General features: G+C 46.7%; 2 protein-coding genes across 2 annotated transcripts in view; one reads left to right on the top strand and one right to left on the bottom strand.

Annotated features, from left to right (window-relative positions):
* The window catches only part of ATP1B1 (ATPase, Na+/K+ transporting, beta 1 polypeptide), a 22,664-nt gene extending 13,602 nt beyond the window's left edge, over window positions 1-9,062 (top strand). The window contains exons 4-7 of the mRNA XM_009891644.1: window positions 3,848-4,003; window positions 4,802-4,986; window positions 6,869-6,949; window positions 7,647-9,062. Of these exons, the coding sequence (XP_009889946.1) occupies window positions 3,848-4,003; window positions 4,802-4,986; window positions 6,869-6,949; window positions 7,647-7,913 (689 nt within the window). The 3' untranslated portion in view covers window positions 7,914-9,062. The remainder of the gene's footprint in view (window positions 1-3,847; window positions 4,004-4,801; window positions 4,987-6,868; window positions 6,950-7,646) is intronic.
* Window positions 9,054-12,615, bottom strand: part of NME7 (NME/NM23 family member 7) — a 72,936-nt gene continuing 69,374 nt past the window's right edge. Inside the window, exon 12 of the mRNA XM_009891643.1 lies at window positions 9,054-9,139. Within this exon, the coding sequence (XP_009889945.1) occupies window positions 9,107-9,139 (33 nt within the window). The 3' untranslated portion in view covers window positions 9,054-9,106. The remainder of the gene's footprint in view (window positions 9,140-12,615) is intronic.

The raw sequence follows: 12,615 nt of genomic DNA, 5'->3' as shown, positions 1-12,615 counted from the left end.
CCTGTTGTTTGGGGGGGGGGGGAAATGTATTTCTGATCTCAAGCTCCAGAGATGTTATCTGCCAAGCGGATTTTCCTGCATTTGTAGAAGACTTGCACCTGCTTTTTGCACTTTAGGGGTGAGGTAGAGGGTGACTGGAAGCTTGGAAGGACATCGCTTGGTATGGTGGCTTTTAAAGTCTATCCTCATTTAGTGAGCTGGGGGCTGTGGCAAATAGAAATAGTGTAGTGATCACTCAATTTGTCATCTCTGTCATCCCAGGGGAGTGTTCAGACTCATTCTGAACCAAGATTACGTGGTACTTGAAGTGAACGTCGTGTGATGAAGCAACAGTGGTTACTACAAATTTACACAACCGTTCCTAATAACCAGCCTGACTTCCCACTTCTAGTTTCTTCCTCTTTACCCTCAGGACACTTTTCCCGAAGTCTTGCTCCTGCAGCTTAGAATGATAATGTCTATGTGGAAAATCTGTTTTTAAATGAAGTTGGATAAATGTGACTTTAATCTGCAGTGGTGTTTTGGAAGTAGAACTGTAGATGAAAAAAAAAAAATCAACTTCACATGCTTTTTTTTGTTTTAGGTGTCTTGGTACATCCACAGAGTTAGAAAGCCAACAGAAGGTGGTGTCTGTTACCAAGCCAAGGCATCTCTCATCATTTGTGTGGACAGTGTCAGTCAAATGAAGACAGTAATCATATTTCCTAGCAATGCACTCTAAGAGCCAATTGTGGAGATTGTCAAGAGTAGTTTGTCAGTGCTTTCTTAGCAATACTTGATTCTTCCATGGGTGAAGAGCATCACCACATGTAACACCATGGTGTGTCGCTGTGTTAATAGCATGAGATGCAGAACTGTGGCAAACATCATAGTCTGAAGATGAGGAGGGGGCTGTTCAGACTGCTGGTTATGAAAGCACTTGAGCATGTGTTTCCTTTCCCCTGTGGGGCTTGCTCATGAAGGGCTTCCTCATGTGCAGGAAGCCCCGAAGAGGCTCATTCAGCCCTGTACTTTATTTGAGCCACATAGCTCCCTAGGTGTGTAGCAACCCCATGGCAGGTAGCACTGGGATGGCTCAGCTTTCTGACTTTTTTTTTAGTTCTTGTCCCTACTTAATTCAGTTCCCCTAATGGGGATGAGCAAAGTTGCGGAACTTACCTCTTCTCATCATACCAAATCAATGCTTTTTTTTTTTAAAAAAAAAAAAAAAACAAAAACAAACCACCAAAACCAAGTTTGCTTAAGAAGGGTTCAGTGATAGTGCTGCTCTAATAACAGTATTGAAGCTTTTAATTTGGCTATGGAGTGTACAGCTGGAAAACAAAGACAATGATGGATCTGTGCTTAGGGCTTTGTGTCCTGTCGGTTGCAGGCGTGTGAGAATGGAGGTTGTGGTAGCAGCCAGTAATACATTTGTAGTCAGGATAAAGCCATTTTCATAACAAGCCTTTCATCTTCACAAAGACTTGATTTCTTCCTTCTTAAGTGGGAAGACTGATCTCTACTTTGCTCCTGTCCTAAGCAAAGAAAACACTTGCTGTAGTAAAGGCCGGTCTGGTTCACCCAAGTTACCTGTAAACACCCCGAGTTTGTCTGAAAGCAGCCCAGCTACGGCCACAGGCCGAGTCTAACTGGCAGGACCGGTTGTTCTCTTGCGCTGGCCACCGGAGCGGCCGTGCAGCGGTGCTGCTTGGGCTTTGGTGCTGCTCCACAAAGACCTGCAAGACAGGGATGCTTTGGGGTGGGGGTCTGATGTCCCTACCAAGTCACTTGCCTCATGGTCCGAGGGTTGGCTTTGGGCCGTATGTGTCAGGGGCCGGGCTCTACTAACCAAAGAATGGGGATATTCTCGGTGACTTTTACACACCACAGGGTGTATTGCTGACCTTCCCTTCACCTTTGCCATGCCTGCATGGGCGTCTGTATCTGTTACCATGGACAAGTCAAAAAACAGAGGTGGAGAATTCTTTCATTTTAGAGGTCCTGAGCAAAAGTACTGCCTGATTGTAGCTTAGCAAGCCTGGGCAGGCTTTCTTGAATTTTATATTTATACACTTGAATGACACACCTGTAACTTGAACTCTGGAAAAGGCAGATGCAGGAGGGGAACCAAGGGCTGCCTCGGCTGCAATTCCAGATCACCACTTCAAGTGACTCAGCTTGTTGCTTCCCAGCTGGGTGGTAACACGAGGAGGTTTTGGCAGGTTGGGATTGAAGTCCCTTACTAAAATTGAACTCAGCTTATTTCATATGTATATATATTTATTTTTAACCATTTGTGAAGCAAGAAGGCAAGTAACTGCTCGAAAAGGGGTTGAAAGCCACTGACTTCGGAGGGTAGGATGTGATTCTGCTAGTGGAGTAGTAAGTTGCTTCTAAACTTGTAACACTCAACCTGCTCAGTTTGTACCAGGGGGAGTTTTGAGCGGTTACAGCTGCTTCCTGGAATAAAACTTGAAACCCTGAGCGGCTCGCTGGGTGTCTCGCTATCTTTGGCGACGAGGAGCTGCGTTTAGGGGAACAAAGCTAATCTTTGTCCTAGGTTACAAATTCCAACTCAGTGGGTAGCAGGCGGGGGGAGTGGTGAGCTGGCTTGAGGAGGGACTAAGCAGAAGCACTCAAGTGGCTTTGGAAAAATTGCTGGAGTCACAAGCTCCTGTGGGTTGGGGCCAGCCAGCTAAGCTGCCTGAGTTTTGCACCAGGGGAACTTGTTGGCAACAGGCCTGTTCTGAAAGCTGTCAAAGCAAGTGCTGCCCCCTGCCCCCCGCTCCTTTTTCTTGTTCTTGCTAAAATGAAGATGACAAACTGAGCAGAAGTCAAGACCCTGGTAATTACAGTGGCTGCCACAACAGCAGCATGAACTCCAGTTCCCATTACTTAAGTTTCAAGTGTTACCCATGCATCAGTGCATTCAATTAAAATGTGACCTAAACACCACACAGCAGCAACTGTTTCCAGGTCCCATAATGAAAAGCAAAGGGGTTGGCACATTTCATCATCTGTAGGCATTGGATCTCCTCACTTCTCTTCTCCATGTGTTCTTTTCCTATTCATCCTCCTAAAGTCAACAGTGGAGCTAGTTACGCAGCCCAGAATCTGGCACAGTCTGTTGAATATGTCTGTGGTATTTCCTACTCACCTACTCGGCCCTGAGCTTCTGATCTGAGAAGGCCATTTCTGCAGTCAGAAATACCTGCTTATGGGGTGAAAAGACCAGAGAAAGCCATCAGGCTGATGAATTTACTGAGTGAGAAAATGTCTCCTGCCCTGCATCCTTTGAGGAAGAGTACCCGAAGGCCATGTGGATTACAACCAGCAGAGAGTGACCAGACCCGACTTGGGGAACCTCTCATGTTTTCTTGTGAGGGTCTGCAAGTGGGCAGTTCTGATTTTTATCCGAAATGCATAGTGTGTTTTGCAGACTTTCAAGTCAACCTATTAGGGATGCGTACATAGGAGTAGGCTTCCATGGGGCTTTATTCCATGTCATTGGTGTCACATGCAGACAGCTTCCCTTCTGTCCTTGGGAAGGAGGCAGAAGTGGGCAGGGAGCCTGTGGTTGACTGTTTTTCTTGAGGAGAACCTTGACTTATAGCCTTCCTTCTGCATTCTGTGATTTTTATCTGCTTAGTGATGTAAACATCATGATGAATATTCCAGACTGTTGTTGGAAAGAGGAGATAAGAGCCCATCAGAGCCTCCCCTCTAGTGAGCTTAAGCTGTTTTGTGCAAGTCCTGAAGTCTGAAAAATAGAGATTATTAGAATGAGTTGCGTTCTTGGTGTGCATTGCATTGCCCAGAGGCTGTGCAACACTAAATGTTTTCTTCCTGATTTTGCTCTTCTTAGGACTGACTCAAATCCCCCAGGTACAAAAGACAGAAATTTCCTTTACTGCCTCCGATCCCAAAAGTTTTGAGCCGTATGTGAAGAACCTTGAGAAGTTCTTAAAGGACTACAGCGCTGATCAGCAAACTGAAAACATCATATTTCAGGACTGCGGGGGTAAGTCTCGACTGCTTCCTGCAGCTGAGGGCTCTGGCCAATGTCTCTGCGTTAGGTCCATCAGAAGCTGAGGGAGAGCAGTGGTGGCCTCTGTCTTTGGCTGTTCCTTTCATTGTAACCACCGGCACATTGGTAAACTGGCAGGCTCTGGTGTCAGTCATACGGCTGCTCATTAAATGATTAATTTGGACAGACTGGACCTGGCCAGGGATGGACCTGGGAGCACACTGTAGAGGTTCTATGGTTGGGAACTCCCAGATTTCACTTGGAGAAAGTTGCAGCCGACTCTAAAAATCACGTGGCGCTGACCTTCTCCTCTCTGAAAGCCACGGGGGTTTTACTGCCGACTTTGCAGAAGCCAGTGTCGGTCCTCTTGATGCAATGCAGCAAAACATCTGGGAGGTATTAACCTTTAATAGGCTATATGTAATAATGCGGAATATGACTATCGCCTCATAATACGCGCATGTAAAATCTGAGGGGCGCCTGCTTGTAAAAGCTGCCAAAAAAAGATCTCTGAGCCAGCGGATTACAAATGTGTTCTCTTGTAGTCTGGAAGAATCCTCATTTAAAAAACAAAACCCCAGCAAACTTGCTGGTCTGGGCCCAGTCCATGCGTGGGGGGTGGCTGGGTGCAGGTCTGTGGTGTCAGCCTCGAGAAGGTGCTCGAGTGGTGTCACTTACCCGTTTGGATGAGGGGGGAATCCAAACGACACAGTGAAGCGTAAGTGTTGCTGTTCCTGACAAGCAAAAGGTCACGCTGCATATGATTGTCTCTTCGTTCCCCCACCATGACAGACATACCTAGCGATTACAAAGAGAGAGGACCATATAACGATGCCCAGGGCCAGAAGAAGGTCTGCAAATTCAAACGCGAATGGCTGGAAAACTGTTCTGGAATAAATGATCCCACCTTTGGGTACAGGGATGGCAAACCATGCATCCTCGTCAAGCTCAACAGAATTATCGGCTTCAAACCTAAGGCAAGTATTCCCTTTCTAGCAGAGGCTACTGATGAGGAGGAGGAGTTGGCTGCAGACTTGCTGTGCGGGCTTTTCTGCCTCTGGAGAGAGATCAGTGTTAAACCCCTTCTGCAGAGGAGAAAGTGTGAGACGCTTTCAGTAACTGGCTTTAAAAATACTTTTCATTAAAAAGCAATGCAAACTGCACACCACAAGTTGGTAATGAGTAGCAGTGAATGTCACAGTGCAAACGCCTGGGTATTTATCTGGTAACTTCTGAGCCTTTTAACAGAATTACTCTAACAGGGTATTTTCTTCAAATGATAAAACCCATTTTAAGTTCCTGCGTGCTTCCATGGGGCCACCCCAGACCAACTGTATCTGTAGTAACATCAGTACATTGGGTCATGCCCTGAACTACTCCCTTCTTTCCTCAGGCAGTGTAGAGTTGCCTGCCTTGCTCAAACCACTTAATTAAATGAAGTAGTGCTAATATTCACTATCAGTCAGACTGATACGTAGGCTATAAAGCATAAACTACATCTGAGAGTCAGGCAGAGCTCTTACTGCAAGAGAGGCGAGGAGATCTTTAGGTTATTTAATACAGTTTCCCAGACGCTGTAGGATGTCTCTGTCACCCACTTGCTCTGTGCTGCACCTGAAGGCATGTGTGCAGTAATGCTGAAGGATGTTCATCTGCACAGGAACGGCTTTTACTTCTAGTATTTTCCCACAACAAATTTAAATGCTAAAAAATTCTCTACGAATTCAGTTGCAGAGCACATGTTAATGAATAAGGTGGGGTGCAAAACCTGCCGCTCCATCTTTGGGATGGAAGACGGTGCAAATGGTGTGCTAAGCTGCTTTCACCACCATCCATCAGTGCAGTCAAGGACGGGAATGGTGCTGTCTAGCTAATGTGTTTTGAGGAACGTTTTTCTTCGAAGGGAGCCTGCCCTGTGCTAAAAGAAATCAGTTGAATTTTGGCTCATCTGATCCAGGGTGGAAACGGTGGGTGCATTTGGGAGGGATGTGCTGGGCTTGGTATGTGGTGGCTGTGGGATGACGTAAGATGGGCAGGTTTGATGGCTGGGGAAGAGAAGGGTTTGGTGTGTTCCTCTTTTTTTTGCCACAGAGCTCTGAAGAGCTCCTGGCCACGTTAGACATCAGGGTCTGGTCAAGGAATGACTTTACACGTTCCACTTGGGAATGATGTGTATATCCAAGGCAGTATTTGTTTTCCTCATTCTGTGCTGCAGCAGAGCACTTGTGTTGGTCAAGGTGTGTGTGAAGCAGATCTAAGACCTGCAAGGTTGTGAAGCAAAACTACTGCACTTGTTAAGAGACCAAAGGCCAATGTCAGAGTTGGCACTCCCACCCTTCCCTGGCATACTCGGAACCTTTGTCCTTCCCTGTAGGTGGTGTCGAAGTTCAGCAACGTCAGGGTGTGACTGTCACTCGTTGTTCTTCCTTGTGTGTTTCCAGTCCTGGCTGTGCACACCCGGCGGGCAGGTGGCAAATCCTCCAGCCGTGCGTCTCTTCTGCCACTGCCTGGGCTTTGCACAAACAAGCCCTGCTAGCGAGTGCTCTGCCGTGAAACACTTTCCCCAGTGACACCACAAAATCAAAAATGGCCTGATGTGCTTGCCTTGGTACCCATGGCAGTGAAGCTGTAAGAACAAACGGTGCTCTCTGCTTGGGTTATGCTCCCCGGCTTCTAGTTGCTTTACTCTGTATGTCTGTCCCAAAAACCACCAGTGAGAGCTGCCTCTGAAACTGAGTCAGAAGGGGTTCAGGTTAACAGCACGTGTTTGGTACCACTGAGCTTTGCTGCTGCAGAGGTACTGCAGTCTGCACAGACCTGTCCGGTGTGTAACATCCCTCTGTTCTGGGTTTCTTCTAGGCTCCGGTAAATGAGAGCCTCCCTCCAGAGGTTATGGCAAAATACAACCCGTATCTCATCCCTGTGCACTGCACCGCCAAGGTGAGTGGAAATACAGTCGAGCAGAAGCGGGAAGCTGCAGGGGAAGACTCGTCTCGGTCTCTGTCCAAGTGTAGTGACCCCTCTCTGCCTTTCTGCAGACAGCTGGGGTGGTTCTTACTGGGGATATCTCCCCCTTTGGAACAGGAGTTTCTCAAAACCCCGTTGGTGACAAAGGACAGTCTGCGCTGCCCTCACAGGGAGGGGTAAAAGCAGGGGGGGGATAGCGAGGGGTATCCTCAGAAGCAGCTATTTTGTTTCCAGGTTCTGTACTGGAGCTCTTAGAAGGGATGGCTAAAAAAGGGACTTTGGGGGAAAAGTATTTTGCTTGGTGTTCTAAAGCAGCTAAGAAACAGCAAAAAAACCCCTTTTTTTTTTAAGCCAAAGATAGTACACTGGTAGGACAGGAACCTGTGGTGGTTTCTGAAGGTATAAAGAAGTGGTTGAGGTTTTTAAATAAAAAGCCCCTTTCCTGGCTGATGCATGCTGGGAGGTGCTTGTTGTGTAGCTGCTGGTTAGAGAGCACCGAAACGTCCTTACCACTGTGGGGACTGTCCTTGTGCTGTCAAGGTGAGGGTCGGGGATAATCAAAGAGAGGTGGTGGTCTTGGTGAAAAAACAGGTGCTGCCAGGGAAAAGGGCTGCAAAAGTAGAGTTTGGGTGATTGTCATCATTTCTTCTTCCTTTTCCTACCTCCCCAGAGAGAGGAGGATGCAGACAAAATAGGCACAGTGGAGTACTATGGGATGGGCGGCTACCCTGGCTTTGCCCTGCAGTACTACCCCTACTACGGCAAGCTCCTGCAGCCGCGGTACCTGCAGCCGCTGGTGGCTGTGCAGTTCACCAACCTGACCTACGACATGGAGGTGCGCGTGGAATGCAGGGCCTACGGGCAGAACATCCAGTACAGCGACAAAGACCGCTTCCAGGGACGCTTTGATATTAAATTTGACATAAAAAGCAGCTGATTGTAAGCACAACTCTCTTCCCCCCCCTCCTCCTCCTAGCCATTTAAAAAGGTTAAAAAAAAAAAAGAACAAAAAAGAAAACCTACTAGTCTTGAACAAACTGTCATACGTATGGGACCTACACGTAATCTATATGCTTTACACTAGCTTTCTGCATTACTAGGTTAGAATGTAAACAAAGTGTAGCAATAGCGACAAATATTTATTCTACTGTAAATGACAAAAGAAGACAAAATTGAGCCTTGGGACATGCCCATTTTTACTGTAAATTATGATTCCATAACTGACTTGTAGTAAGCAGTGTTTCTGGCCCCTAAGTATTGCTGCCTTGTGTATTTTATTTAGTGTACAGTACTATAGGTGCATACTCTGGTCATTTTTCAAGCCATGTATTGTATCTGTTTTCTACTTCTTGTGAGCAAAGACTTTTGCTGTCCAAGGTGTAAATACTCAATGGGACTAGAACTGGCATGATACTTCTCATTATTTTGTTCCTTTTCAAAGAAAGGCCCACCTGTGAGACTATATTTAACAGCACTCCATACGGCTTCTGACTTTTCTGTGGTGTTAGGGTATTTTATTTGGAGGGGTGGCAGGGGAAACTAACTTAACTGAAGTTAAAGAGAATAGATGATTGTGTACTGTGCTTTGTAGCGAATGCTGTCTCTCTCTCTCTCTTTCTCTCCACCTTTTTCCCTCATCCTCCAGTATGTTGTGTGAGAGACCGGGTCAGACTATCACTCTCCTCAGTGATAGGCATAACTCTTTGCTTTGTATATTTTCTTTTCTTTTTCTTTCTTTTTTTTTTTTTTCCTGCTGGAGGCATCGCACACTGTGGTGCTAATGTCTTTATTGAATGTTTTAACCATTTTCATGGTGGAAGAATTTTATATTTATGCAGTTGTACAATTTTATTTTTTCTGCAAGAAAGTGTAATGTATGAAATAAACCAAAGTCACATGTTTGAAAATAAATCTTTATTTTAAACTTTATAAAAGCAATGCAGTACCCCATAGAATGGTGTTAAATGTTGTCTAAAGTGCAAAACTCTATGTTCTAACATGTAATAATAGCCAGGAGTACAGTGCTCTTGTTGATCTTGTATTTCAGTCAGGTTGAAACATTGGACAAATAAATGAATGAACACACTGTTTTGTGTGCGCGTCTTTTGCTGTGGGTGAGGCCGGAGGCTGTTAGTTGTCCAGAATCTTGAAGAAGTACTGCACCTATTTCAAACAGAAAATACATCTTCATCATTCCCCAGAAGGTCTGAGCTGAAACACAGCTGCTCCCACCTGTGAGCAAATCTGTCACACCAGTTTGGACCATTGTGCTTTGGTATTACTTGTTTCTCCCCCTCCCTGAGCTGAGCCCTGGCTGCATTAGAAGCTGCTGTGGCACACGTGCTCCTGATCGCACCTCAGGAATCTGAAAAGTCTTCAGTATGTTTACCACTATTGCACCTTTTTCACCTCCACAGCTACAGGCCATGTGTTCTAGCAGCAACTGCAGGTAAAAATGGTTTACCCTCAGTGCAGGTTAAAGCACCGACCAGCAACAGTACATGCTGCAGGTCCAGGGGCAGGGAAGTCACGCTGAAGTCACAAGGAAAAGAAATGGAGGTTTAGGACAGTGACTTCCAAGTGTGTGTTTCTGCTGGGCCACTGGCTTGGCCCTGAGACCAGGCGATGCCTGACGGGGCTGCTCAGACACGGCAACACAGGGCAGCTGCTTCCTGCAGGCGTCAAGATCACGTTATGCTGCACGACGCAGATTAACGGGGAGAATTTCTCTGTGCAAAGTGACAAAACATGACTATCCTGGAGCAAGCTGCTTGATAAAGCCTTCCTAACCGGAACGCACGATACTGGAAAAGCAAGCTGCTAAGCTTTCTGCCATCTGCTAGAAGGAAAAGCATAGTTAGGGTACGCTATGGGGGCTGGTGTATGCATTTGGCTGCTCCACACTATCCCCAGGGAGGAGGAGCTAGTGGAAGGTAGGCTTAACTGCCACTACACTGCAGTTCTTAGGGGCACAGCCTGTGAAAGTTAAAAAAACAAACCAACAAACAAAACCCAACACAACAACAACAAAAAAAAATCCCCAAACTGCTTTATTTATAAACGAACCGATGCCTAGTTAGATAATTTATCACCTTTTAATTTACTATATGAGTGCAAAGTCCAGGTATGCACTGGTAATAAAGATAATGGCTTATTCCAAGGATTGGGACAAACACTCTAGAAAGCTTGTGGTGGCTTCAGTGAGCAAGTGTCAAAAGTGGCTGGTATCACATACTCAGCATATGAAATAAAGCAAAACCAAACCTTCCTCCCCCCATCCCCCCCTCCCGTCCCCATCACTTTCTAGCACCGAATCAGTGAAAGCAGGGTGGCCCGCTCTGATCACTAATTAACTAGGCAGTAAGGCAGTAGCTACCCCAGCTGCACACCCTGCAGCCACCCACTGAAAAGCTCCCCCCCCCATCACAGGCCTCATTACAGCTCTATTACCAAAGGGCTGCATCCCACCCCACCCCCCCAAAAAAAACCCCACAACCCACCTGGCGAGGCACACCCCCTCCCATTAGAAATGCTGCTGTAATTTGTCAGACCAAGTAGAGACAGAGCATTAAATGACTGCAGGAGGTTAAAAAAGAAAAACACACACAAAAAACCAACCCCACAAAAAAACCCAACCCCACATCCTCCCCTGCACAATGCTGCACCAAAACTTTTGGTACACAGCAGCATTGATACTAAAAATGGCCTTTCACTACATGCTGCTGATGGAGCCTTGCTTGTCCTAAGTAGCTAGTCAAAGCCCTGGAGGGGCGGGGGAGTCAGCTATTTTTTTTTTTTTTTTTTTAAGCTCTGTGTTGTATTGCCTATTCTCAGGAAGGTATCACTTTCCTTATTGCCTAATAGGACACTACATTATAAACTGCCAGTTTGAACATGTTGGTCTTTCTGCCAGATGATTGGCTCAACATAGGTAAGTATAATTGCAGCCATTAAAGTGAATTTTTTCTCCCTTCTTGTTGATATAGGACACCTGGATGTCAGAGTTAGAGAGACACACAAAAATACGAATAAACTAAAAAGCAGAGAGAGAGACAAACACACACATTTGAGGGCAAGAACTGTTGGCTGTGTCTGCACTAACCCTTGCACTAACACACCCCAGCTACCAGTTTTACAGCTCCAAGCGCTGGCACTTCTGGGCTTCTCTTCCCAGTTTGGCCGAGGGCGGCTGGCCAGCGTGGGCCAGGCACGACCCTCGGAGTGTGCGGGGAGCTGTGCCAAGAGCAAAGAAAAAGGCCAAGGGCAGCACAGTCTGCTCCTTTGCAGATAACGCCTCTGGGTTCAGCCCCAGCCTGGGGTCCCGATGGACCTGCTGCCGCCGCAGGCCCCCTTCCCCTGATTCGGGGCAGGTTCTGTAGAGCTGCCTCGACTCCCACTGCTCCCTGGGGGGTCAGTAATGATCCGTCCCTGCAGCACCCACTGACACAGGTGAATGCTGTCCTTGCCCAACTCCTGCTCACCTACTATTAGCAACAAAAGGCATTGCGCTATTCCAGTCCTTAAAAGCGCCTGATTTTGTGCAACCAATTTTCCCAGGCCAGGCTGAACAACCTCAGCTTACTTCCAACCTACGGAAAACATCTTCCTCCTCAATTAGCTTTTATTGGATTGTTAAAGATCCACACAGACTGTACTGGCAAGGCTCGGACATCACAACAAGCACACTATGTATTGCATAACGTCCAAAACTAGGTGCTGGTATGTTCTCTTCATATGTAATTATCTTTATGTGGGTCAGCTGCCACCCAGCTCCCAGTAAAACCAGTTAAGAGCTGGCATGTTCTTAAATGATGCTTCTCTCCAGGAGCCTCACCCTCAGGAGCACAGCAGTGCTAGACAAGAAACACCAGACATAAGGGCCATTCCGTTACCCTGCTCACATGACAACACACACGGTGTTTTGCAGAAGAACCAAGACCAAGGATTTCAGCACTACCAAGAAATTTGGGGTGCCTCCATCTTATGAGACCCTGGCTGGGGACAGCTTGAAGAACCCCAGGTCCTTTTCCAAGGGGATCCAGGACTGGGAGGTACTCGCACCGAGCATCCAGATGGGGGTCAGGTACTCCAAAGCACTCTGTATTTTAGGAAATACAGTTACTCTCTTTCCCAGGGTCAGAGTATAGTACAAACCACGGAATAGGGAGCTGTGCCTGTACAAAACCTCTCAGCAAGGCTCACATTTGACCTAGGGCAAGGTCAGCTTCTCTGAGCCAAGCACACCTCTGATCTCTTTACAGGACCCAAAGGTGGCAGATGACAAACCCACTGCAGGAACTAATGTGAAACCAACCAAACACATTTCACAGATGCCACACAAATGCCCTTCAAATCATGCGAACATTCAGGTGTACTCCTTCCCAGGGATGAAACAGGATTAAATTTCACATCAGTTCTCTCCTTACACATACCAGCAACCATCTACCTGCTTTATAACACGCACCTATGCCCGCTCTAGCACCTGTTCAGGGACAAATAATAATAGTGCCCAGGAATTAACAACGGGTGAATAACTGTGACCTTCTGGCTCTGACCCTATAAACTGCTTCACTGAGGAGGACCTGAGAGCTGCTTCAGTTCCATGAAGTTCCAGGAACATGCATGCTCTCTACAAAACT

This window comes from Charadrius vociferus, unplaced genomic scaffold, assembly GCF_000708025.1.
Source record: "Charadrius vociferus isolate BGI_N301 unplaced genomic scaffold, ASM70802v2 scaffold329, whole genome shotgun sequence".
NCBI classification, from domain to species: domain Eukaryota; kingdom Metazoa; phylum Chordata; class Aves; order Charadriiformes; family Charadriidae; genus Charadrius; species Charadrius vociferus.
Note: the sequence above shows the minus strand (reverse complement) of the source record. Positions and strands in the feature narration are given on the sequence as shown.